The sequence below is a fragment of the Oncorhynchus gorbuscha genome, linkage group LG10 (assembly GCF_021184085.1).
Source record: "Oncorhynchus gorbuscha isolate QuinsamMale2020 ecotype Even-year linkage group LG10, OgorEven_v1.0, whole genome shotgun sequence".
NCBI classification, from domain to species: Eukaryota; Metazoa; Chordata; class Actinopteri; order Salmoniformes; family Salmonidae; genus Oncorhynchus; species Oncorhynchus gorbuscha.
Genome location: NC_060182.1, coordinates 23,841,413 through 23,865,417, shown reverse-complemented (window position 1 = coordinate 23,865,417; position 24,005 = coordinate 23,841,413). Strand labels below are relative to the sequence as shown.

The window sequence follows — 24,005 nt, the reverse complement described above, 5'->3', positions numbered from 1 at the left end:
CCCTAATGTAGACTATTGTTTTGTTGTGATGTGTTGTTTTGTTCCTATTTGGACCCCAGGAAGAGTAGTGGCTGCCTTCGCAACATCTAATATGGATCCTAATAAAATACTAAAATACTAAATACAGCTCACATGTGTGTTGCTCAATCCAACAGACCTCTCTATCTGTCTGCTGGAGCCAGTGGGTTCATTAGTTAAATAAGCCATATGCATGGATGGTGCAGTGATCCCTGCCACTGTTCCCCTCTCTACAGATGAGACCTCATTTGAAGCCGGGATCAAAGTTCAGATCCACAATCAGGAGGAGCCACCCTTCATCGACCAGCTGGGCTTCGGAGTGGCACCTGGGTTCCAGACCTTTGTCTCCTGCCAGGAACAACGGGTCGGGACATTATATTTATTTGTACAACTTTATTTAAACAAAATAGTAATACATGTACAAATGCTACTGTAAGCACAACCTGTGTAACTGTGGTAGTACACCTATTCATTTGTAGTTATACTGTATCTCATACTGTATGTGTAACAGTTGTCATGTGTGTCTATTTCAGCTGATATATTTGCCCCACCCTGGGGGGACTGTAAGGTGACATGGATGGACTCAGAATTCTTTGAAACGTACAGCATCACGGCCTGCCGTATCGACTGTGAGACGCGCTACCTGGTGGAGAACTGTAACTGTCGCATGGTGCACATGCCTGGTAAGTGAACTCTACCACCCAGCCATTTACCTAGTCTGGGCTATTTAAGTTTTCAAGTTCAACTTAGATTAATTGATTAACAACTCTTTATATACAGGAGATGCCCCATACTGCACACCTGAGCTGTACAAAGAGTGTGCTGATCCAGCTCTTGGTAAGCAATAGATCCAGACTGCTGTTTCTTAGACCATAGCAACTATATTTTCGTTTCTACATCACTTACATGGACTAAAAAGAGAAGAAGTGTTAATGCTCCCAGTCATGTTGCTCCCAGACTTCCTGGTGGAGAAAGACAATGATTTTTGTGTGTGTGAGACGCCGTGCAACATGACCAGATACAGCAAGGAGCTGTCCTTCGTCAAGATCCCCAGCAAGGCCTCTGCCAAGTATCTGGCCAAGAAATACAACAAGTCAGAGCAATACATAGCGTGAGTCTAATGTTTCAAACACCAGATAAAAACTTTACAGCGAGTATGGAGTGCATAGTAAGAAATGTAATGGCAAAGAAATTTGATTGGGGCTTTGGCCCTTGAATCTTTCACCCTCCAGTTCCATTTCCAATACACATATTTAGTGCAACTAAGTAAAGATGTTCTCTATCAGAGGATTACGTAAACTGTTTGCTGTTTAGATGTTGAATATGGTATTTTTCTGTAACAGTGATAATATCCTGGTTCTGGACATCTTCTTTGAGGCTCTAAACTATGAGACGATCGAACAGAAGAAAGCCTATGAAGTAGCAGGACTTTTAGGTATTTCACTGATTTTTTTAAAAAATCGATGAATTTTCTTTTTAAGGATACTTTGTTGGAAATGTGTATCTTTTGGGAAAGTTTATTATCTTTGATAATCTTGTCCTTGTCCGTTCTTCCCAGGTGATATTGGTGGTCAGATGGGTCTTTTCATTGGAGCCAGTCTCCTTACTATTCTAGAGCTGTTTGACTACATCTATGAGGTCATCTTTTCATTCTCTCTAGTATTCTACAGTGACAGAAAACAACCACACTTTTCCATTATGCTTTCTGTCTCACTCATTATTGTAATCTCTTGGAAAGCAGAATTAAACATTTATGCATTTTACAAATAACTGTCGAAGAGGCAGACACACTCCGAAATGTCCACCTTTTCTCTTACCAGCCTTTGTCTCAAATCGACAGCTTCACTGACCTTTGTCATGTGCATCTGTGTTTCATCACAGGTGATAAAGTACAAGCTCTGTCGATGCTCAGAGAAGAAACACAAGCACAGCAACAACAACGACCAGGGAGCTGTTCTGAGCCTGGAAGATGTGAAATGTCACGTCAGTAACTTTCACTAAACATGTGCAGCTCTCAGAAAGAGGCAGCCATATTCCTTCATGTCGAAACATCTCAATGAAGAATTTCATGTGCATGAAGCCAGGTTTTTTGTGTAAAATAAAATGTGTTCTAAATTAACGTGCAGATGTAGGATCTTAATTTGAGCAGTTTGCTATAGCAGAAAGATAATCCTGTGATTATAATTAATGGACCTTTTGTAGAGGAAAGTCAAGTCTGATATTTCAAAGTGTAAATTGAAAACCTCAAATCTACTACAAGTTTTAAATAGCCTGCATTATTAAGATCCTACATCTGTACCTGATGAGTTTCATGGATGTGTGTGTGGTGGGGATATATCTAGTTTTGCCTCACACACACCAGAATAAAAGACAATCAATTCAATTATCGTAGAACCAATGTTGTTTCAACGTAATTTGTCATGGTAACCAAATTTCAACATAGACAAACCTTGTTTAAAATATGTTGAGTTTGTACCTTTAAAACAATATCAGATCTTCAGCGTTATTTCCACTATCAGAAAAGAAAACTACAGGCCAGGCAGCATCTCTTACTAGGAGAATTGATCCATCTACAGCTACCTTTTGGTATCCCATCCAGGTTTTTAACCAAGCCCAGCCCTGCTTAGCTATGATATTTGTCACTCAATACTACCAATGTGCTATTGTTAGAATGAACGTTGAGAGATCCCCACTTAAAAATGAAGTAGATTCACTGTTCATATCAAAGTCATTCCAAAGGGTAGGTTTAACAGAGCAAATTAAATGTGACCATAATTCATCACTCATATTTCATCAATGATGCTATTTAGGCATTTAAAACATTTCAGTTATCAACATCTATTGTTTCAATTCAACCCAGAATGCAACTAAAAATAGATAATGCAATAGGCCTAGAGTTTCAAGCTCTGGTTGATCTCAAATTGAAGGATATTTGGTGATGTGAATTGTGTTTGGTTGGCAATGCAATCAAATATCAACATTTGAAGATGTTCTCTATCTTCTGCTTAGATAGTTCCATCTGTGCCACTGACTCAGTATGGCTTTAATTCTATTTTGTCTACAAATTACTGATTGATGTGTTGGATTCAAATCTCAATCTCAACCTAAAATCTAAGTTAAAGAATAGGGCTAAATCAAATCTAACTTTATTTGAAGTGCATTTACACTGAACAAAAATATAAACTAACATGTAAAGTGTTGGTCCCATGTTTTATGTGCAGAAATAAAAGATCCCAGAAATGTTCCATACGTACAAAAAGCTTATTTCTCTCAAATTCTGTGCTCAACTTTGGGCTCATTGATCACTTGCACCATGTACAGTATCAGTCAAAAGTTTGGACACTACTCATGACAACTACTCATTCAAGGATTTGTCTTTACTTTCACTATTTTCCACATTGTAGAATAATAGTGAAGACATCAAAACGATGAAATAACACATATGGAATAATTTAGTAACCAAAAAAGTGTTAAACAAATCTAAATATATTTAATATTTGAGATTCTTCAAAGTAGCCACCCTTTGCCTTGATGATAGCTTGGCATTCTCACAACCAGCTTCATGAGGTAGTCACCTGGAATGCTTTTCCAACAGTCTTGAAGGAGTTCCCACATTGGCTGCTTTTCCTTCACTCTGCGGTCCAACTCATTCCAAACCATCTCAATTGGGTTGAGGTCAGGTGATTGTGGAGTCCAAGTCATCGGATGTAGCACTAATCACTCTCCTTCTTGGTCAAATAGTCCTCGCACAGCCTGAAGGTGTGTTTTTGGGTCATTGTCCTGATGAAAAACAAATGATAATCCCACTAAGCGCAAACCTGTTGGAATGGCGTATCACTGCAGAATGCTGTGGTAGCCATGCTGGTTAAGTGTGCCTTGAATTCTAAATAAATCACAGACAGTCACCAGCAAAGCACCCCCACACCATCACATCTCCATACTTCACAGTGAGAACCACTCATGCAGAGACCATCTGTTCACATACTCTGCGTCTCACAAAGACACAGTGGTTGGACCCAAGAATCTCAAATTTGGACTCATCAGACGACAGGACAGATTTCCACCGGTCTAATGTCCATTGCTCGGGTTTCTTAGCACAAGCCATAATCTTCTTATTATTGGTGTCCTTTAGTAGTGGTTTCTTTGCAGCAATTCAACCATGAAGGCCTGATTCATGTTGTCTCCTCTGAACAGTTGATGTTGAGATGTGTCTGTTACTTGAACTCTGTGACGCATTTATTTGGGCTGCAATCTGAGGTGCAGTTAACTCTAATTAAATTATCCTCTGCAACAGAGGTAACTCTGGGTCTTCCTTTCCTGTGGCGGTCCTCATGAGAGCCAGTTTCATCATAGCACTTGATGGTTTGTGCGACTGCACTTGAAGAAACTTTCAAAGTTTTTGACATTTTCCGGATTGACTGACCATGTCTTAAAGTAATGATGGACTGTCATTACTCTTTGCTTATTTGAGCTTTTCTTGTCATTAATATGGACTTGGTCTTTTCCAAATAGGGCTATCTTCTGTATACCACACCTACCATGTCACAACACAACTCAAAAGCATTTAGAAGGAAAGAAATTCCACAAATACGTTTTTAACCAGGCACAACTGTTAACCTCTGGGATATTGGGGACGGTAGCGTCCCACCTCAACAACAGCCAGTGAAAATGCAGGGCGCCAAATTCAAAACAACAGAAATCCCATAATTAAAATTCCTCAAACATACAAGTATTTCACACCATTGTAAAAATAAACTTGTTGTAAATCCAGCCACAGTGTCTGATTTCAAAAAGGCTTTACGACGAAATTACAACAAACGATTATGTTAGGTCAGTACCTAGTCACAGAAAAACACAGCCATTTTTCCAGACAAAGAGAGGAGTCACAAAAAGCAGAAATAGAGATAAAATGAATCACTAACCTTTGATGATCTTCATCAGATGACACTCATAGGACTTCACATTTGTTTGAAAAAGTTCATATTTCTATCCAAAAATCTCAGTTTACATTGGCGCGTTACGTTCAGTAGTTCCAAAACATCTGGTGATTTTGCAAAGATCCACATCAATTTACAGAAATACTCATAATAAACATTGCTAAAAGATACAAGTGTTATGCATGGCATTTTAGATCCACTTCTCCTTAATGCAACCGCTGTGTCAGATTTTAAAAAACTTTACCGAAAAAGCACACCATGCAATAATCTGAGTACAGCGCTCAGACAACAAAACAAGCCATACAGATATCCGCCATGTTGTGGAGTCAACAAAGTCAGAAATAGCATTATAAATATTCACTTACCTTTGATGATCTTCATCAGAATGCACTCCCAGGAATCCCAGTTCCACAATAAATGTTTGATTTGTTTGTTAAAGTCTATAATTTATGTCCAAATACCTCCTTTGTGTTTGCACGTTTAGAACGCAATCCAAAAACACGACACGTGGGCAAGTCCAGACGAAAAGTCATATTACAGTTCGTAGAAACATGTCAAACGAAGTGTCTTTATGATGTTTTCAACATAAATCTTCAATAATGTTCCAACCTGAGAATTTCTTTGTCTGTAGAAATGTGATGGAACGCAGCTACCTCTCCCGTGAGTGCGCGTGATCAGCTCATGCCACTCTGGCAGACATCTGACTCATTCAGCTCCCATTCCCCCCTCCTTCACAGTAGAAGCATCAAACCAGGTTCTAAAGACTGGTGACATCTAGTGGAAGCCTTAGGTAGTGCAATATGACCACATAAACACTGTATATTTGATAAGCAATGACTTGAAAAACTACAAACCTCAGATTTCCCACTTCCGGGTTGGATTTTTTCTCAGGTTTTTGCCTGCCATATGAATTCTGCTATACTCACAGACATCATTCAAACAGTTTTAGAAACTTCAGAGTGTCTTCTATCCAAATCTACTAATAATATGCATATATTAGCAACTGGGCTTGAGGAGCAGGCAGTTTACTCTGGGCACCTTATTCATCCAAGTTACTCAATACTGCCCCCCAGTCCCAAAGAAGTTAATTGAAAAGCATTCCAGGTGAACATCTCATGAAGCTGGTTGAGAGAATGGCAAGAGTGTGCAAAGCTGTCATCAAGGCAAAGGGTGGCTACTTTGAAGAATATCAAATATAAATATATTTTGATTTGTTTAACACTTTTTTGGTTACTACATGATTCCATATGTGTTATTTCATAGTTTTGATGTCTTCACTATTATTCTAAAATGTAGAAAATAGTAAAAATAAAAAATAAAACTCAATAAATTGGTGTGTCCAAACTTTTGACTGGTATTGTACGTTTAATGTAATCTCAACCACAATCCAAGTCATTTGGTTCTGCTATTCGATGAAGCAAAGTGATAACACATTAATCCGTTGTATAAATAAACAAAATATCCGACATTGTATTCCCATTTGAATTTCGCTTTTACATGGTTGAAAGAGCAGTGATAGACATTTGGATGACAACTAAAACAACATTCAGACATTGTTTTTTCCATTGGAATTTGGTTTGACTTTTAGATGGTTGCGAGCATAGTGACACATGGGAAATTCAATAAACTTCTGTCTGTCTATTTGAGTGGATGAATATAGTATGTAATCTTATGAATCAACATCTCAACCAAATATTACCCCATAATCCATTTTGAAATTTCGTGGTTTGCACAGTAGGCGGTTGTTGAAAAAGTACCAAATTGTCATACTTGAGTAAAAGTTTAAAGGTTTTTGGTTTTAAATATACATAAGTATCAAAAGTAAATGTAATTGCTAAAATATACTTAAGTTTCAAAAGTAAAAGTCATTAAAATTCCAAACCACACGGCACAATTTTTGTGTATTTTTTTATTTATGGATAGCCACGGGTACACTCCTACACTCAGACATGATTTACAAGCGATGCATTTGTGTTTAGCGAGTCCAGATAAGAGGCATTATGATAAGTGCTGTTCTCTAGATAAGTGTGTGAATTGGACGATTTTCCTGTCCCATTTGGGTGTCAGGGAAAATGTATGGAGTAAAAAGTACATTCATTTTTTTAGGAATGTTGTGAAGTAAAAGAAAAATGGTCAAATATTATAATAGTAACTTAAAGTACCGATACCTCAGAAAACTACTTAAGTAGTACTTTAAAGTATTTTTGCTTTCGTACTTTACACCGCTCCCAGTGGGTAATGTGGCACTTGGATTCAAAAGGGGGCTTTATAATATGTTGTGCATTTAATATATGAAGCAGATCTGCAGAAGGATACACTTTTATATGCCTGACTGTAATGTTGTCTGTTCAATCTCTGCTTTCTCACTGGTTGTCTTTCAGGAGTTTGGGTTTAACTTGTCTTTTTCTTGTGTTATACTCCCACTTTTTTTTGTCACTAACTATCCATTTCACATTATTCACCCCAGTCTCTCCATGACAATACTCATGCACCACCTCCATACTCTGCCAATATTCTACCTCATCACACAGGGAGGAGCAACCCAGAGGACGTCACCTGCTGAGCCAATCAGAACACAAGGAAGTAAGAAAATGGAGCATTTCAATTTGATTCAAAAGTGGACAGATGTCAGAGTATAAAGCTTGATAATGGGTAATATGTAACAATTCAATAGCACTGGGTGCAAGAGTAGTGCAAGCCACGTATAGCCTGCTGGATCATAAGGACTGCAATGTCATGAAAGTGGCAATGTTAATCCACGTACAAATTCAAATAGTTATTCTATTGTCTTCTAAGAATGTAATTTTACTTGTGCTACATTTAGATATAGCAAGCAGTACTAAGAGATTTTGGCTTTGGGTGTGTGATGGTGAGAAATGTCCTCGCAGTATATTGGCATGTTTGTCTGTGCTACAATTTTGGTCTGTTTGTTTGTATGGTTGTGTTTATGTGCATGCCCTTTTTGAGTGTGTGTGTGTTTTGAGTGTATGTGTGTGTGTAATACTTCAAGAGTACACTTTCTCAAGTTAATGAATTGCAGTCCCGAAATTGGCACCTTTTGTAAATTACTGCTTCTGTCCAATTGGCCAATTTGACATAATTCAATGAAGTTGATTTTTCATCTTGTATTATAGAGTGAAAAAAAGTAATTATTCAATTGAAAAGATTGTTCACCATTTTCTAAGTAATAAAACAGAGAAGTCAACATTTGTATTTTCTTACGTAAGAAGTGTGAAAGTTTTACAGCCAAATGAGTAGATGAGATAGAACTAGATGACGAGAGATGTCGATCCACTTTTTTGACAATGGAAATATGGCCTGACTCCCAAAAGATAAACAATTGGACCACTGTTACTACAATATATTTGGGTAGGAACCATTGGAGGTAGTTAGGAGCACTTACTCAAACGATCTCTTATCACTCATGCCTCATTTAGCCATGCTAGATGTATTTATCATAGGAAAGGGGGAGTTGTGTGACAGTGTGTAACTGTGTAGTGTTATTCTCAAGCACAACAGTACCATGAACATGTAAATAAGATACTGCAAGGAAGGACTATGGATAATGTTCTGATGGTGGTTGCATAGTCTTGCCTAATGTTCTTGATGTAATTAATGTAGCCATGTGTATGTGATCTTACTTTTGTTTTTCTATAAATACTATGCCTACCAGTTTACATGTTTTCAGATGTTTTATTTATCTAAAAAGCAACAATAAAGTATAATGAAATTTCAATTCAGTGGAATCTGGCTTCATTTTTGACAAGATCTGAAGACAGACTTTATTTTTATTTTTTCAAGATGGCCTAAACTTCTTACTCTTTCATATCCATGCCAGCTATACCTTTCCTGTACTACAGAGAAACCGAAGAAACACATACATACAATACCAAAATATTTGTTTTACAACATGGGGTAAAAAGGGAGTTAAGAGTCTGAGTCTGAGTCTAAACTGCTGAATCTATTCTTTCATTGGAATGTCTGTGTTCCCTTGTGACCAGTCACCAACCCAAACAAGGTCCCCTATTGTTTCAATAATCCAATAGTCTCACACAAGAGTCTCCTTCTGCCAGTTAGTGTTGGATATGAGATAATGGTCTCTGAAATTCACATTGAGACAATGAACAACACCCATTGCCATCTGAGGACACCAAAATAGATTAATTTGAATTTAGATCCTTGGAATGTTGTGTGTGCAAGCCCTGCTAAACTAATATGTTAACAAAGGCTGTATTTTATCCAAGGTACATGTATCCAGTCATCCAAGGTTGCAAGTCTCAGCTTGGATTTGATCGTTTCTCATTGAGAATAATGAAGAGATTGCGATGTTTGCACCTGTTTTTCTTTTTGAAAACATAAAGAATGATTTTTAATTTTCAGAATGACCTCAATAAAAATCTGCCCACATGGAACTTTTGGCCGAGTTATTCAGTGGCCAAAAGTTTCATAGGACTTGGCTGAAAGCAGTGGGTGGGACTGTCTCCCCTCAGACTAACCAATGAAATAAGAACAAGATTTACCAACCCCGATGTGCACTGCCTTTACATACAAAGTACCCCTGTGAATATCCAGTACACACTGCAGCCCGGTTTGTAACAGTGTGCCATTTTTGTCAGTCGACAAGGGTCTTTTCAATGTCAACTCCCAAGAAAGTCTGCATTATTGGCTCTGGCAATTGGTAAGAAAACGTATTTATATCGAATACTTTGTGTTTGTGTTTTTGTGGGTGTACCGGGTGCTGTTGCTAGAGAGACGCAGCATATAGTCAATCATAGCAGAAAGCGTAGTAGCCCATGTGATTTTGCTTTAGACTACAGACTGGAGACCATACTGTATTTATGACAATGTTATGAGACATAACCTTTGTTATAGGCCTACATCATGCACGTACTGTATCTTCGATTAAATAGCCCACATGTATGGCTATCAAATAAATATGGGCTTGGATGTGAATATGTTAACAACAAACACCATATCCTTAAAACAGAACAGGTCAGAATAAAATTGACAATATGGAACGAAATGATTCCGATAAGCAAAAATTACGTTGAAAAGACGTCAAAGTATTTTACAGGCGTTGAAGTTAGGTCCATTTTAGGGTCTGAATGAAAGGTGAAAAGACGTATTTTCCGGACGTTTAATATATGTATTTTCTGAATGTTTTTTTGTTTTTTTTTTCAGACGTTTGAAATCCGGTTCATTTTTGGTTCTGAATGATCGTTGAAAATACGTTTTTTTTTCCGGGATATTGAAAATATGTATTTTCCGCACTTTGAAAATACGTATTTTACTGACATTGATTTCAGGTTTATTTTCGGTTCTGAATGAAAGTTGAAAAGACGTTATTTACAGACATTGAAAATACAATGTTTTGGGTGATTGATTCTATGGCCAAATTTCAACTGCACATACATTCTCAATTAAGTAAGCTTTAAGATGTATCAAAATAATTATTTCATATTTATAATGATTTAGTATTTATTATAGGAAAGAGGAGCCAACTGAACATTGCAACATAGAATATCAAATCAAATGTATTTATATAGCTCTTCTTACATCAGCTGATATCTCAAAGTGCTGTACAGAAACCCAGTCTAAAACCCCAAACAGCAAGCAATGCAGGTGTAGAAGCACGGTGGCTAGGAAAAACTCCCTAGAAAGGCCAAAACCTAGGAAGAAACCTAGAGAGGAACCAGGCTATGAGGGTGGCCAGTCCTCTTCTGGCTGTGCCGGGTGGAGATTATAACAGAACATGGCACGATGTTCAAACGTTCATAGATGACCATCATGGTCAAATAATAATAATCACAGTAGTTGTACGAGGGTGCAACAAAAAGCTCCCAAAAAGCTTTAAAACTTGTAGTAATAATGTTCAAAGTGTCCAATCTACAGAATAATCCAATAGACCACTTCAACTAGAAAAATATTTGGTTACATAAATATTGTTTTCTTGATATGACTGTGGTATGTTGTTGCTTATCTACCTTATAAGATAAAAGTGTCTTCTGAATTACCAAAATGTACATGTAAAAACCAGTTTGCAAAGCATGCTGGGTATTATTCTAATGAGCTCAACCGCCAAACAAGTACACATTTGGGTATAGAAGTGTATGTTTGGGCCAAATCAGGGCCGGTCCAGACCGGACCAAATCTGAACCAAACATAGACGTCTATGATTGTTTCAGATTTGGTCCGATCTGGACCAAAAATCTACATCCTTGGATGTTAAAATCAAGGCCGGTCTGGAGAGGACCAAAAAATGTTGGTGTCTGCCGTGCTTGTACCTGGATCAGACCGACAGCATCATAAATTCTACCTCAAACTTTTTCCATTATGTAACCCAACATTTTTACTGGATATGTGTGCAACCAAAGTTCAACATTCACCTTATGCTGCTATTTCTTCCAAGTCTATACATACAGTTTGATGCGTATGTTTGATATATCCAACGTATGCACCACACAGACCACAGTTATGCATGACTGTAAGTCGCTTTGGATAAAAGCGTCTGCTAAATGGCATATATTATTATTATTTATTATGCACTGCAACTGCTTCTACAACGCAATGCTGCAAGGCAAACACAGCGTTCTATTAGAAATGTATGTGCTTCCAGTGTACCAAAATGCAATGATGCTGTCGGTCTGATCGAGGCAGTATGGCTTGTTTACAGTACATCGTGACGTATATTTTATTACACCGCACGTCATCTTCATGTAATCTCGTTCCGCTACTGGACGGAGAGCATAGGGCAGCCATACTCAACTGGCAGACTGCGATCCGGATCCGGACCCAGAACAGGGTCAATACGGAGGACCGCTTTCAACTTCTGTTGAGAGTTGTTATGGTAGAATGGCTGCACAAGGTTCAATTAATTTGGTAGTGCATGGGCATTTTTCCTCTTGTTTTGTCATACACTGACAGACCTTCATAGGGTTTCACAACGCAAGACAAGATGGAGGAGAGCCATAGTCTTTTGTCAGAGATCGCATTTATTTTGGGAGATTGCAAAATATGACCTTTTCATTCGCAATATTGTTTCAGGTGATAATATATATGTTTCAGACGTTTTATCCAAAGATAAGTAAAATTCTTGTTTTGTTTGCTCTAGAGCTTTGTTTTGTTTATTTTTTTTTCTCAACTTTTTTCTCAAACTTTCTAGCAAGTCAAGCTAGCTTACAAAGCAGCTAGCTAGTTAGCAAGCTAAAAGCTAGTCTAGGTTGAAGATACTGTAGCTACCGACCACCTAATACTTATCCTCAAAAACAAACATAATTATCATCACAATAAACAAAAACGGAAGGCGACAGTCATATCGCCTTCCATTTAACAGCCAATGTGTATTATTTAATATTGCGATTAAAATAGTACTCACTTTTAGGAATGGTAAGTGTTTACAACTTACTAGCTATACCATCACCAAAAACCACATATTTTCATCTTGTTCTGTGGTTTGGTTACTTCCTGTTCTATTAACGGAATCTGTCTGCACTAAAGACAATGCAAAGTTTGGGAAAAAATTAACCCGCAGGGGGCAACTGTGATACGACATTGTTGTCCACGGTCCCCATGCGTGGAAATGAATTACATCCGGTGGAACACAAAAGACTTACTCAGTTGTAATATTTATTTAACTAGGCAAGTCAGTTAAGAACAATTTCTTATTTTCAATGGGTTAATTGCCTGTTCAGGGTCAGAACAACAGATTTGTACTTTGTCAGCTCAGGGGTTTGAACTTGCAACCTTCCGGTTACTAGTCCAACGCTCTGACCACTAGGCTACCCTGCCGTATGAATGGGGCATTAGTTGGTAAGCTGGTGTCTCGAGGTTTCACTCTGTATGCTAAATTGTCCTCAGTGATTTCAATTGTAGGACTATATGTCCATTTTTGACGAGCTGACCATAGCGAAGAAGAAAATACTGCATTTCCCGCTGTGTAAACACATTGATTGTCATTGCAAATAGGCTCCAACTAACTCCTGATGGGTAGCTGATATGCAGATATTAAATAGCCAAAATTATGTTTTTAATTTTTAATTTCACCTTTATTTAACCAGGTAGGCTAGTTGAGAACAAGTTCTCATTTACAACTGTGATCTGGCCATGATAAAACAAAGCAGTTCGACATATACAACAACACAGAGTTACACATGGACTAAACAAACATACAGTCAATAATACAGTAGGAAAAAAGTATATATACAGTGTGTGCAAATTAGGTAAGATAAGGGAGGTAAAGGCAATAAAATAGGCAATAGTGGCTAGGTAATTATCAATTAAACACTGGAGTGATAGATGTGCAGAAGATAAATGTGCAAGTAGAGATACTGGGGTGCAAAGGAGCAAAATAAATACATAAATACAGTATGTGGAATAGGAAGCCGATTCTCAATTTAATTTTGGATTGAAGGTGTTTAATGTGAGTCTGGAAGGAGATTTTACAGTCTAACCAGACACCTAGTTATTTGTAGTTATCCACATATTCTAAGTCAGAACCGTCCATAGTGATGCTGGATGGGCGGGCAGGTGCGGGCAGCGATCGGTTGAAGAGCATGCCTTTAGTTTTACTTGCGTTTAAGAGCAGTTGGAGGCACCGGAAGGAGAGTTGTATGGCATTGAAGCTCGTCTGGAGGTTAGTTAACACAGTGTCCAAAGAAGGGCCAGAAGTATACAGAATGGTGTTGTCTGCGTAGAGGTGGCTATGAGAATCACCAGCAGCAAGAGCGACATCATTGATGTACACAGAGAAAAGAGTCGGCCCCTAGAATTGTGGCAGCCCCAGAGACTGCCAGAGGTCCAGACAACAGGCTGTCTGATTTGACACACTGAACTCTATCAGAGACGTAGTTGGTGAACCAGGTGAGGGGGTCATTTGAGAAACCAAGGCTGTTGAGTGTCTCCCCCTTTGAAGAGGGGGATGACCGCGGCAGCTTTCCAATCTTTGGCGATCTCAGATGATACGAATGACAGGTTGAACAGTCTAGTAATAGGGGTTGCAACAATTTCGGCTGATCATTTTGGAAAGAGAGGGTTCAGATTGTCTAGCCCTGCTGATTTGTAGGGGTCCAGATTTTGCAGCTCTTTCAGAACATCAGCTATCTGGATTTGGGTGAAGGAGAAATGGGGAGGCTTGGGCAAGTTGCTTTGGGGGGTGCAGGGCTGTTGACCAGGGTAGGGGTGGCCAAGTGGAAAGCATGGCCAGCCGTAGAAAAATGCTTTTTGAAATTCTCAATTATTGTGGATTTATCGGTGGTGACAGTGTTTCCTAGCCTCAGTGCAGTGGGCAGCTAGGAGGAGGTGCTCTTATTCCCCATGGACTTTACAGTGTCCCAGAACTTTTTTGAGTTTGTGCTACAGGATGCAAATTTCTGTTTGAAAAAGCTAGCCTTAGCTTTCCTAACTGCCAATTGGTTCCTAACTTCCCTGAAAAGTTGCATATCGCGGGGGCTGTTCGATGCTAATGCAGTACGCCACAGGAGTTTTTTTTTGCGCTGGTCAAGGGCAGTCAAGTCTGGAGTGAACCACGGGCTATATCTGTTCCTGGTTCAACATTTCTTGAATGGGGCTTGCTTCCAATATATCACTAGCCACTTTAAACAATGCTACCTTATATAATGTTACTTACCCTACATTATTCATCTCATATGCATATGTATATACTGTACTCTACATCATCGACTGCATCCTTATGTAACACATGTATCACTAGCCACTTTAACTATGCCACTTTGTTTACTTTGTCTACACACTCATCTCATATGTATATACTGTACTCGATACCATCTACTGTATGCTGCTCTGTACCATCACTCATTCATATATCCTTATGTACATGTTCCTTATCCCCTTACACTGTGTATAAGACCTTGTTGGTTATCACTGCATTGGCATTAACATTGCTAACTGTGTATGTGACAAATAAAATTTGATTTGATTTGATTTATTTAAGATTGTGAGGAAAGCACTTCTAAAGAATAACCAGGCATCTTCTACTGATGGAATGAGGTCAATATCCTTCCAGGATACCCTGGCCAGGTCGATTAGAAAGGTCTGTTTGCTGAAGTGTTATAGGGAGCGTTTGACAGTGATGAGGGGTGATCGTTTGACCGCAGATCCATTACGGACACAAGCAATGAGGCAGTGATCGCTGAGATCCTGGTTGAAAACAGCAGAGGTGTATTTGGAGGGCAGATTGGTTAGGATTATATCTATGAGGGTGCCTGTGTTTATGGATTTGGAGTTGTACCTGGTAGGTTCATTGATCATTTGTGTGAGATTTAGGGCATCAAGCTTAGATTGTAGGATGGCCGGGGTGTTAAACATGTCCCAGTTTAGGTCACCTAACAGCACAAGCTCTAAAGCTAGATGGGGGGCAATCAATTCACATATGGTGTCCAGGGCACAGCTGGGGGCAGAAGGTGGTCTATAGCAAGCGGCAACGGTGAGAGACTTGTTTCTGGAAAGGTGATTTTTAAAAGTAGAAGCTCAAATTTTTTGGGCACAGACCTGGATAGTAAGACAGAACTCTGCAGGCTATCTCGGCAGTAGTTTGCAAATCTGCCCCCTTTGGCAGTTCTATCTTGTCAGAAAATATTATACAGTGAGAGAAAAAACGATTTGATCCCCTGCTGATTTTGTTCGTTTGCCCACTGACAAAGAAATGATCGGTCTATCATTTTAATGGTAGGTATATTTGAACAGTGAGAGACAGAATAACAACAAAAATCCAGAAAAAACGCATGTCAAAAATGTTATAAATTGATTTGCATTTTAATGAGGGAAATAACTATTTGACCCCCTCTCAATCAGAAAGATTTCTGGCTCCCAGGTGCCTTTTATACAGGTAACGAGCTGAGATTAGGAGCACACTCATAAAGGGAATGCTCCTAATCTCAGTTTGTTACCTGTATAAAAGACACCTGTCCACAGAAGCAATCAATCAGATTCCAAACTCTCCTCCATGGCCAAGACCAAAGAGCTCTCCAAGGATGTCTGGGACAAGATTGTAGACCTACACAAGGCTGGAATGGGCTACAAGACCATCGCCAAGAAGCTTGGTGAGAAGGTGACAACAGTTGGTGCGATTATTTGTAAATGGAAGAAACAAAAAATAACTGTCAATCTCCCTCGGCCTGGGGCTCCATGCAAGATCTCACCTTGTGGAGTTGCAATGATCATGAGAATGGTGAGGAATCAGCCCAGAACTACACAGGAGGATCTTGTCAATGATCTCAAGGCAGCTGGGAACATAGTCACCAAGAAAACAATTGGTAAAACACTACGCCGTGAAGGACTGAAATCCTGCAGCGCCCGCAAGGTCCCCCTGCTCAACAAAGCACATATGCATGCCTGTCTGAAGTTTGCCAATAAACATCTGAATGATTCAGAGGACAACTGGGTGAAAGTGTTGTGGTCAGATGAGACCAAAATGGAGCTCTTTGGCATCAACTCAACTCTCCGTGTTTAAAGGAGGAGGAATCCCCACCGTCAAACATGGAGGTGGAAACATTATGCTTTGGGGGTGTTTTTCTGCTAAGGGGACAGGACAACTTCACAGCATCAAAGGGCCGATGGACAGGGCCATGTACCGTCAAATCTTGGGTGAGAACCTCCTTCCCTCAGCCAGGGCATTGAAAATGGGTCCTGGATGGGTATTCCAGTATGACAATGACCCAAAACACATGGCCAAGGCAACAAAGGAGTGGTTCAAGAATAAGCACATTAATGTCCTGGAGGGGCCTAGCCAGTCTCCAGACCTTAATCCCATAGAAAATCTGTGGAGGGAGCTGAAGGTTCGAGTTGCCAAACGTCAGCCTCGAAACCTTAATGACTTGGAGAAGATCTGCAAAGAGGAGTGGGACAAAATCCCATGTGTGCAAACCTGGTGGCCAACTAAAAGAAACTGTGATTGCCAACAAGGGTTTTGCCACCAAGTACTAAGTCATGTTTTGCAGAGGGGTCAAATACTTATTTCCCTCATTAAAATGCAAATCAATTTATAACATTTTTGACATGTGTTTTTCTGGATTATTTTGTTGTTATTCTGTCTCTCACTGTTCAAATAAACCTACCATTACAATTATAGACTGATAATTTCTTTGTCAGTGGGCAAACGTACAAAATCAGCAGGGGATCAAATACTTTTTTCCCTCACTGTAGTTAGGGATGGACATTTCAGGGTTTTTGGTGGCCTTCCTAAACCAGGATTCAGACATGGCTAGGACATCCAGGTTGGAAGAGTGTGCTAAAGCAGTGAATTAAACAAACTTAGGGAGGAGGCTTCTAATGTTAATATGCATGAAGCCAAAGCTTTTATGGTTACAGAAGTCAACAAATGAGAGCTCATGGGGAGTGGGAGTAGAACTAGGCACTGCAGGGCCTGGATTAACCTCTACATCACCAGAGGAACAGAGGAGGAGTAGGATAAGTGTATGGCTAAAAGCTATGAGAATTGGTCGTCTAGAACGTACGGAACAAAGTAAAAGGAGCAGGTTTCTGGGCGAGATAGAATAGATTCAATGCATAATGTACAGACAAAAGCATGGTAGGATGTGAATATAGTGGAGGTAAACCTAGGCATTGAGTGACGATGAGAGAGGTATTGTCTCTAGAGACACCAATTAAAACAGGAGAGGTCACTGCATGTGTGGGAGGTGGGACCAGAGGGTTATCTGAGGCATATTGAGCAGGGCTGGAGGCTCTACAGTGAAACAAAAAATAATCACTTCCCAAAAACAGCAATGGAGAAGGCATATTGACATTAGGGAGAGGCATGCGTAGCCGAGTGATCATAGGGTCCAATGAGTAGCTGGACGGGCTGGAGACACAGCAATTCATACAGCTAGCGGGCCGGGGCTAGCAGACAGGCAGAAGGGCCTTAGAGGGACTTTGCGACGGAAGAAGTCTATTGTAGCCCCCTCGTGCGGTTACGTCGGCAGACCAGTCGTGATGGTTCAGCAGGGGTCCGTGTAGTAAAAGTAAAAACGTTAGTTGATGACTCATCCAAATGTAAATCTTGCAAGTTGCAAATTTGCAATACGATTAAGTTGTTTGTGCTCTGGGCTCCTTTCCAAAAAGTATTTCAGGCATTTGCATTGTTTAATGTAGGGTGCATGTGCACAGTTCAGTTGTTCTTTCTGAAAATCGCAGACAAAATAGAATAATGAGATTACCCTTGTAAATCATGGACGACAAACTTAAAGGCATGATTATATTGCAATTTCTCTACTATACAGGGGCTCTGCTATTGCCAAAATAGTGGGTTCCAATGCTGCGCAGAACTCCAAGTTTGACAACACCGTGACCATGTGGGTGTTTGAAGAGATGGTGGATGGTCGCAAGCTGACAGACATCATTAACACCGACCATGAGAATGTCAAGTACCTGCCTGGACACAAGCTACCCCCCAATGTGGTGAGAAACACATTAAACGCCACTATGTGTTGTAATCCTACTTTTCTTTTGTGCCTGTTTGTGGCTGTTTGTTCTGCCACAACTAGGAGGTCCTAATGTGATGAGTAATAAACTACTGTGGGGAATAGGGCCAGAGGCCTGCTGCTGGTCCATGTGTGTAAAGGGTCAGCCCTAGCTCAGTTATTATGTGTTGCAACTGCAGCTGTCCTTGCAGCTCTCTGTACCTCTCACTACAATCCCCACCATGATAGTTTTGTGAATCCCTGCCACCTGGCTTGACTGATTTAGCACAGACAAACCAGTCACTGCATTATATAATACAATTGTAAAATTAAACTTTCTCATTAAATTGTTTTTGGCAGGAAGCCACATTTTTATACCTTTGATTTAGCTTTGTGCTTTGCTGCACACGCTCTTTAGAAGTGAGAACGGATAAAGTTTACAATGTGCAAGGACTACATGGGACACACAGGCTAAGGCCAGTGCCCTGACTGTCCCCTCTTCTGTCTCTCTCCCAGTTGGCTGTTGCTGAGTTGGTGGACGCTGCCAAGGAAGCAGACATCCTAGTGTTTGTGATCCCCCACCAGTTCATCGGCAGAGTGTGTGACACCATGAAGGGGAAGATAAAGAGCGATGCACTAGGAATGTCACTCATCAAGGTTTGGCTAAGGGCCTCTCTACACTACACTACTAAACTTTGACAACACAAACTAGGTCCAGAAGAGATACTTGTGTAGTCTAAAGAGACAGATCTAGATTCAAATTTCTCTTTATACTGTACCACATACCACCCTCTGAGTGGTACAGTGTAAAGACATAGGCTCTCCCACACCAAATGTGTCTTCCGCATTTAACCCAACCCCTCTTAAAATATCTGCACATTTGTGAATCATTTCATTAATCAATTGTGCAATATTATGTGCAATATGGTTTAGATGAGAAGCTCCTGTAGAATTTGAATTGCTATCCTTATTTTGTTTGTCTATATACTATATTTGTCTATATACTATATATATATACTATATATAGAGCTCACTACATATACTTTACTAATGTAAATCTATCCTAATACCCATGCTCTCCTCACTGTGAATGTGCTGTGTGTATTTCTCAACCTTTTCTTACATAAGGGACCGGATTGGCTGGGTTTGGTGCTCCTTTGGGGACCATTGTAATATAAACTAGCACTTGAGAACTTATGAAATCGGTGTTTGTTAATTTTCTCAATCATTGAGAAACATTGTCCTACTCTGTCCTTAGCTTGATACTTGATACTTGGAAGAAACTATCTGACCCCCATTATCATGCTCTGTCAATCATTGACTCCTTCAGCCTCTTGCATTACAAATTATGGGGTGATTTACAGTACACAGATTACAGTAAAACTAACCCTGGACTAAAATGCAACCTAAATAGAGAATCTCCATTGAAAACACTTCTTTGTCCAGGGTTAGGCTTTATGCTGCATTCATAACCAAGTGGGAAGGTAGAAATGAGCAGTTGTGAAGTCGTAAATACCAGTTAGATGCATTCACGTGCTTTGAACTCGTTTAGAAACGCCCATTGGCAAATGGCCAACAAGCTGCGTCAACCATAAAATATTAATATATTGCTTTGTATAAATCATGTCTTGTTGTTGGATTTAATTAACAAAAATGCTGTTATCGAGAGAATTCCAATAGTAGGTGACGTCAGAGGTCAGCATGTAGAAGACGTCAGAGTAAAGGGATGATAGATGACTTTCCCACTTGTAATTACCAGTTGGAGGGGAGTTCAAGTGGATTTTTCCCAGTCGTATATATGGTAAATACCACCTTCCCACTTGGTTATGAACGCAGGGTTAATCTGTGTCCGAGAAACCCTCCCTAAAAATGTTAAAGCAGTAGTTAAGTTTTATTAGTCGTATATACAGTATACACATGGTATGCACTTTCCAACGAAATGCTTACTTGAAGGATTCTTCTCGACAATGCAACAACAATAACAAAAAATAAAATATAAGAATATGAGTAAATGGCTCAGTAGAACAGAATAGACAAGTATAATAGCGTAAGTATAATACAGGAAGGCACAATTTATAGCACAATGTATTAGGGAAGGGGCGGATTGGGGGGCAAGTGTTTAAATTGTGCAGTATTAGCGATAGTAAATAAGTCATGTTGACCGATTCTGATTGTGTTAATGTGAAGTTAACTGCTCCACTGTAGTAATGTACAGTACCTCTCTTGAATTGCTTTATTGTGCGTTCTGTGTACTGAGTACTCACTCATGTGCTGTGTGTTCTAATCCAGGGTGTGGATGAAGGTCCTGATGGGCTGAAGCTCATCTCTGATGTAATCCAGGAGAAGCTGAGCATCACCATGAGTGTGCTGATGGGAGCCAACATTGCCAACGAGGTCGCCGATGAGAAGTTCTGTGAGACCACTATCGGTTAGACTCATTGGGTGAAGGGGAACATTTGGAGAGATGAACATTGTGAAAATGAGCTTTGTGAAAATGAATTTTGTGGGCTGGGTTATCATTGCATCCTACATACTTTTGAATGGTGTGCTGTCCCTTGTCTTTTTCCCTTTCTGAAAATGTCTCTTAATAGTTTGGATAGATTGTACAGCACAGTGCAACCTGAAAAGTTTTGAGAGTTGGTCCATTTTGTCAGCGTGTGTGTGTAGACATTAGTAAAGGTATTCAACATAGATGTTAGAAGTTTAATTGTTAGAAACTGAACTGGAGTAGTAAAAGTAAATAGGTTAAACTTGTTTTTGTAAGGACAACCTGTGCCAGATTTAATCAACCTGCAATAAAACAATATCTCTGCTCAAGACTGCCACATCAGCATGGAGGTAAAAGTCTGGCTGTTTACATTATAGAGAGTGAGCTGGCTTGTTTTACGGTAGTTCTGTACACTTGTTATTGTATGCAGCACTAGTGAACTCTGGCATGTAATTTCTCTTCAGTGTGTTTTAAACATGACAATGAGCATGTCTCGGGCCACGTTGTTCCTTACTGTGTGACCAGCCTATAAGCCTGGACCCTGGTACGGACCTTAAGTTTCTCTGATTTAAGCCATGTGGTCTTAAACCAGCATTAAGTATGACAATACAAGAGTGGTGAAGTATTTGAATGGGCTGGTTGTGAAAGATACGGATGTTAGGATTGAAAAGGGTCATTTGTCTTTCTCATTCTCCCTCTCTCCCCAGGATGTAAGAATACAGAACATGGGGCTTTGCTGAAGGAACTCATGCAGACCAGTAACTTCCGGGTCACGGTAGTGGAGGAGTCCGATGTGGTTGAAATCTGTGGAGCACTGAAGGTGCCCACTCAACTATTAAGAGATTCTGCTTGGCCTCATCCTAATGTCTCGTCATGTTGTCTCGATGTCTGAATCTCAATTCATCATTTCCTTGTATACTCTCTCCTTGCCCTTCATCTACTTCTTACTGAAAACATAAAAGAGTAGTGAGAAGAGGGCTTAGATGAAAGAAAGTGTTCTGGTAAGAAATGACTGTCCTAATGTGTTGAAGCCATTAACCACAGCTCTCTCCTCTGGCTTTAAGAACATTGTGGCGGTGGGGGCGGGCTTCTGTGACGGCCTGGGCTTCGGTGACAACACCAAGGCGGCGGTGATCCGGTTGGGCCTGATGGAGATGATTGCCTTCGCACGAATCTTCTGCACTGCCGGGCCTGTCTCCTCTGCCACCTTCCTAGAGAGCTGCGGCGTTGCCGACCTCATCACCACCTGCTACGGAGGCCGCAACCGCAAAGTGGCAGAAGCCTTCGCTAAAGGGGGGAAGGTGAGAGAGGGGACTTCACTAATTGGCTTTTAGGGGTGACGTAAAAATTAAAAAGGTTTGAATTATAGCATTTAGGATTGGAAGGCAGGAAAATACTGCAGATGAACGCGGTCATTTTTTGGTTTGAAAATAAAGGGAGACAGAGATAACGTTAGTAAAGAGTGAGTTTCAGTTCAATATTGTTGTTTTGGAGAGTGGTATAATACCACAATAGTAGTCTTGACTTAACTACTATGTCTGTATTCTGCTCAGTCAATTGAAGAGCTGGAGAAAGAGATGCTGAATGGACAGAAGCTCCAGGGACCAGCAACAGCATCTGAAGTCCATGTCATCCTAAAGAACAAAAATTTGCTTGACAAGTAGGCACAGAAATCAAACCACTCTTTCACCCATTGAAGAAACTGATGATACATTTCATGTGATGTTTCACTTAAGCAATAAGGCCTGAGGAGTTGTGGTATATGGCCAATATACCACGGCTAAGGGCTGTTCTTAAGCACAACGCAACGCGGAGTTCCTAGATACAGACCTTAACCGTGGTATGTTGGCCATATACCACAAATCCTGAGGTGCCTTATTGCTATTATAAACTGGTTACCAATGTAATTAGAGCAGTAAAAATAAATGTTCTGTCATACCCATGGTATATGGTCTGAGATACCACGGTTGTCAGCCAATCAGCATTCAGGGCTCGAACCACACATTTTAATTACCAATAACCTCTAGCTCTATCACCTCAGTTAAATGCAGATAAAAAGATAAATATGAAGAAATAGTCCAAACAATGCAGTTATTCTCAAAAGGACAAAGACTGTGACAACTCAACAATCCCTCCCTCTCGCCTGTCCCAGGTTCCCACTATTCAACGCTGTGTACCAGATCTGCTACCAGGGCCATCCAGTCACAGAGTTCATCAAGTGTTTGCAGAACCACCCGGAGCACATGTAGGCTAACAGACTGACCAAGTGCCAGAAGGATCAACACCACTTCCGCTTTGTACCGGTTAGGAAAATATGTACACTTGCACACTCCACAGCTCCGATGCAGCAAGCAGACTCCATCAGACGACGTGAAGTAGTCTACTCTGTACTGCCTAAGGTTTTTTTGTATGTACCTCTATAAAACAAATGCTTTCCTTTTCCTGGTTTTCTACAAGTGTGACCCAGCCTTTTGTCACCCAATCAGACGCCACTGTCCATCCTCAGATGTTATCTTGGTCCGTCCATTGTGACCTCACTTCGTAATTGTTTGGCTTATTCATGTTAATTGGGGGTAGGGAGTTGTAGCAGATGCTAGGCCATTTGTGTCCTCGCTTTTCTAATTCTGAATCTCTCTGCGATGACTTATACTTACTTTATGGATCATTAGGCTAGATTTGCTTAGCACCTGTTAAAAAACAAATGAAAGTGCCTTTCAACGCCACATTGCAAAAAATATTGGTGTTTTATGTGCTTTGTGAAACCAAATGGTTTTTTCCCCTTATGGTACGTCCATTAGTAACCATGACGCTGCCGTTGAATTTCACTGACGTGTGGCTTACAGTATGTTTGAAAAGAGTGTAGGTTACAAAAAAAAAGATTTGCCTTTGAAATAAATCATTGATTTGTATCGTGGCTACCCTTCTCATTTGGCTTCTTGTTCACAAGCTTCATGAGGAGTTTTATTCTGGTCATGGCAAGTTGTCAACTGGAATCTCAGAGCTGTAGTGAGAAACAATTGTTGCGATTTGCATGGACAAGCACATGTCAGAGCCAGGGAAGAGAGAATAGAAGTAACATGAAACCTAGAAAGAGTTACAGTAAAGGGAGAGGCACTGTGAATAAAACCACTTCAGTCTTATAATATA

The 24,005-nt window shown here is 40.0% G+C and overlaps 2 protein-coding genes across 2 annotated transcripts in view; both read left to right on the top strand.

Moving 5' to 3' along the window:
- The window catches only part of LOC124045714 (acid-sensing ion channel 1-like), a 95,375-nt gene extending 86,743 nt beyond the window's left edge, over positions 1–8,632 (top strand). Inside the window, 9 exon segments of the mRNA XM_046365260.1 lie at positions 255–382; positions 552–561; positions 564–701; positions 799–855; positions 976–1,129; positions 1,362–1,453; positions 1,577–1,656; positions 1,900–2,001; positions 7,423–8,632. Coding sequence (XP_046221216.1) covers positions 255–382; positions 552–561; positions 564–701; positions 799–855; positions 976–1,129; positions 1,362–1,453; positions 1,577–1,656; positions 1,900–2,001; positions 7,423–7,518 — 857 coding nt within the window. The 3' untranslated portion in view covers positions 7,519–8,632.
- Positions 8,633–9,476: 844 nt separating this feature from the next.
- On the top strand, positions 9,477–23,772 carry LOC124045713 (glycerol-3-phosphate dehydrogenase [NAD(+)], cytoplasmic-like). The gene is made up of 8 exons (XM_046365259.1): positions 9,477–9,633; positions 18,191–18,368; positions 18,887–19,027; positions 20,660–20,798; positions 21,566–21,678; positions 21,923–22,159; positions 22,412–22,518; positions 23,011–23,772. Exons 1-8 carry the CDS (start codon positions 9,590–9,592, stop codon positions 23,105–23,107), a joined length of 1,056 nt encoding a protein of 351 aa, XP_046221215.1. The 5' UTR covers positions 9,477–9,589; the 3' UTR covers positions 23,108–23,772.
- Positions 23,773–24,005: the final 233 nt, after the last annotated feature.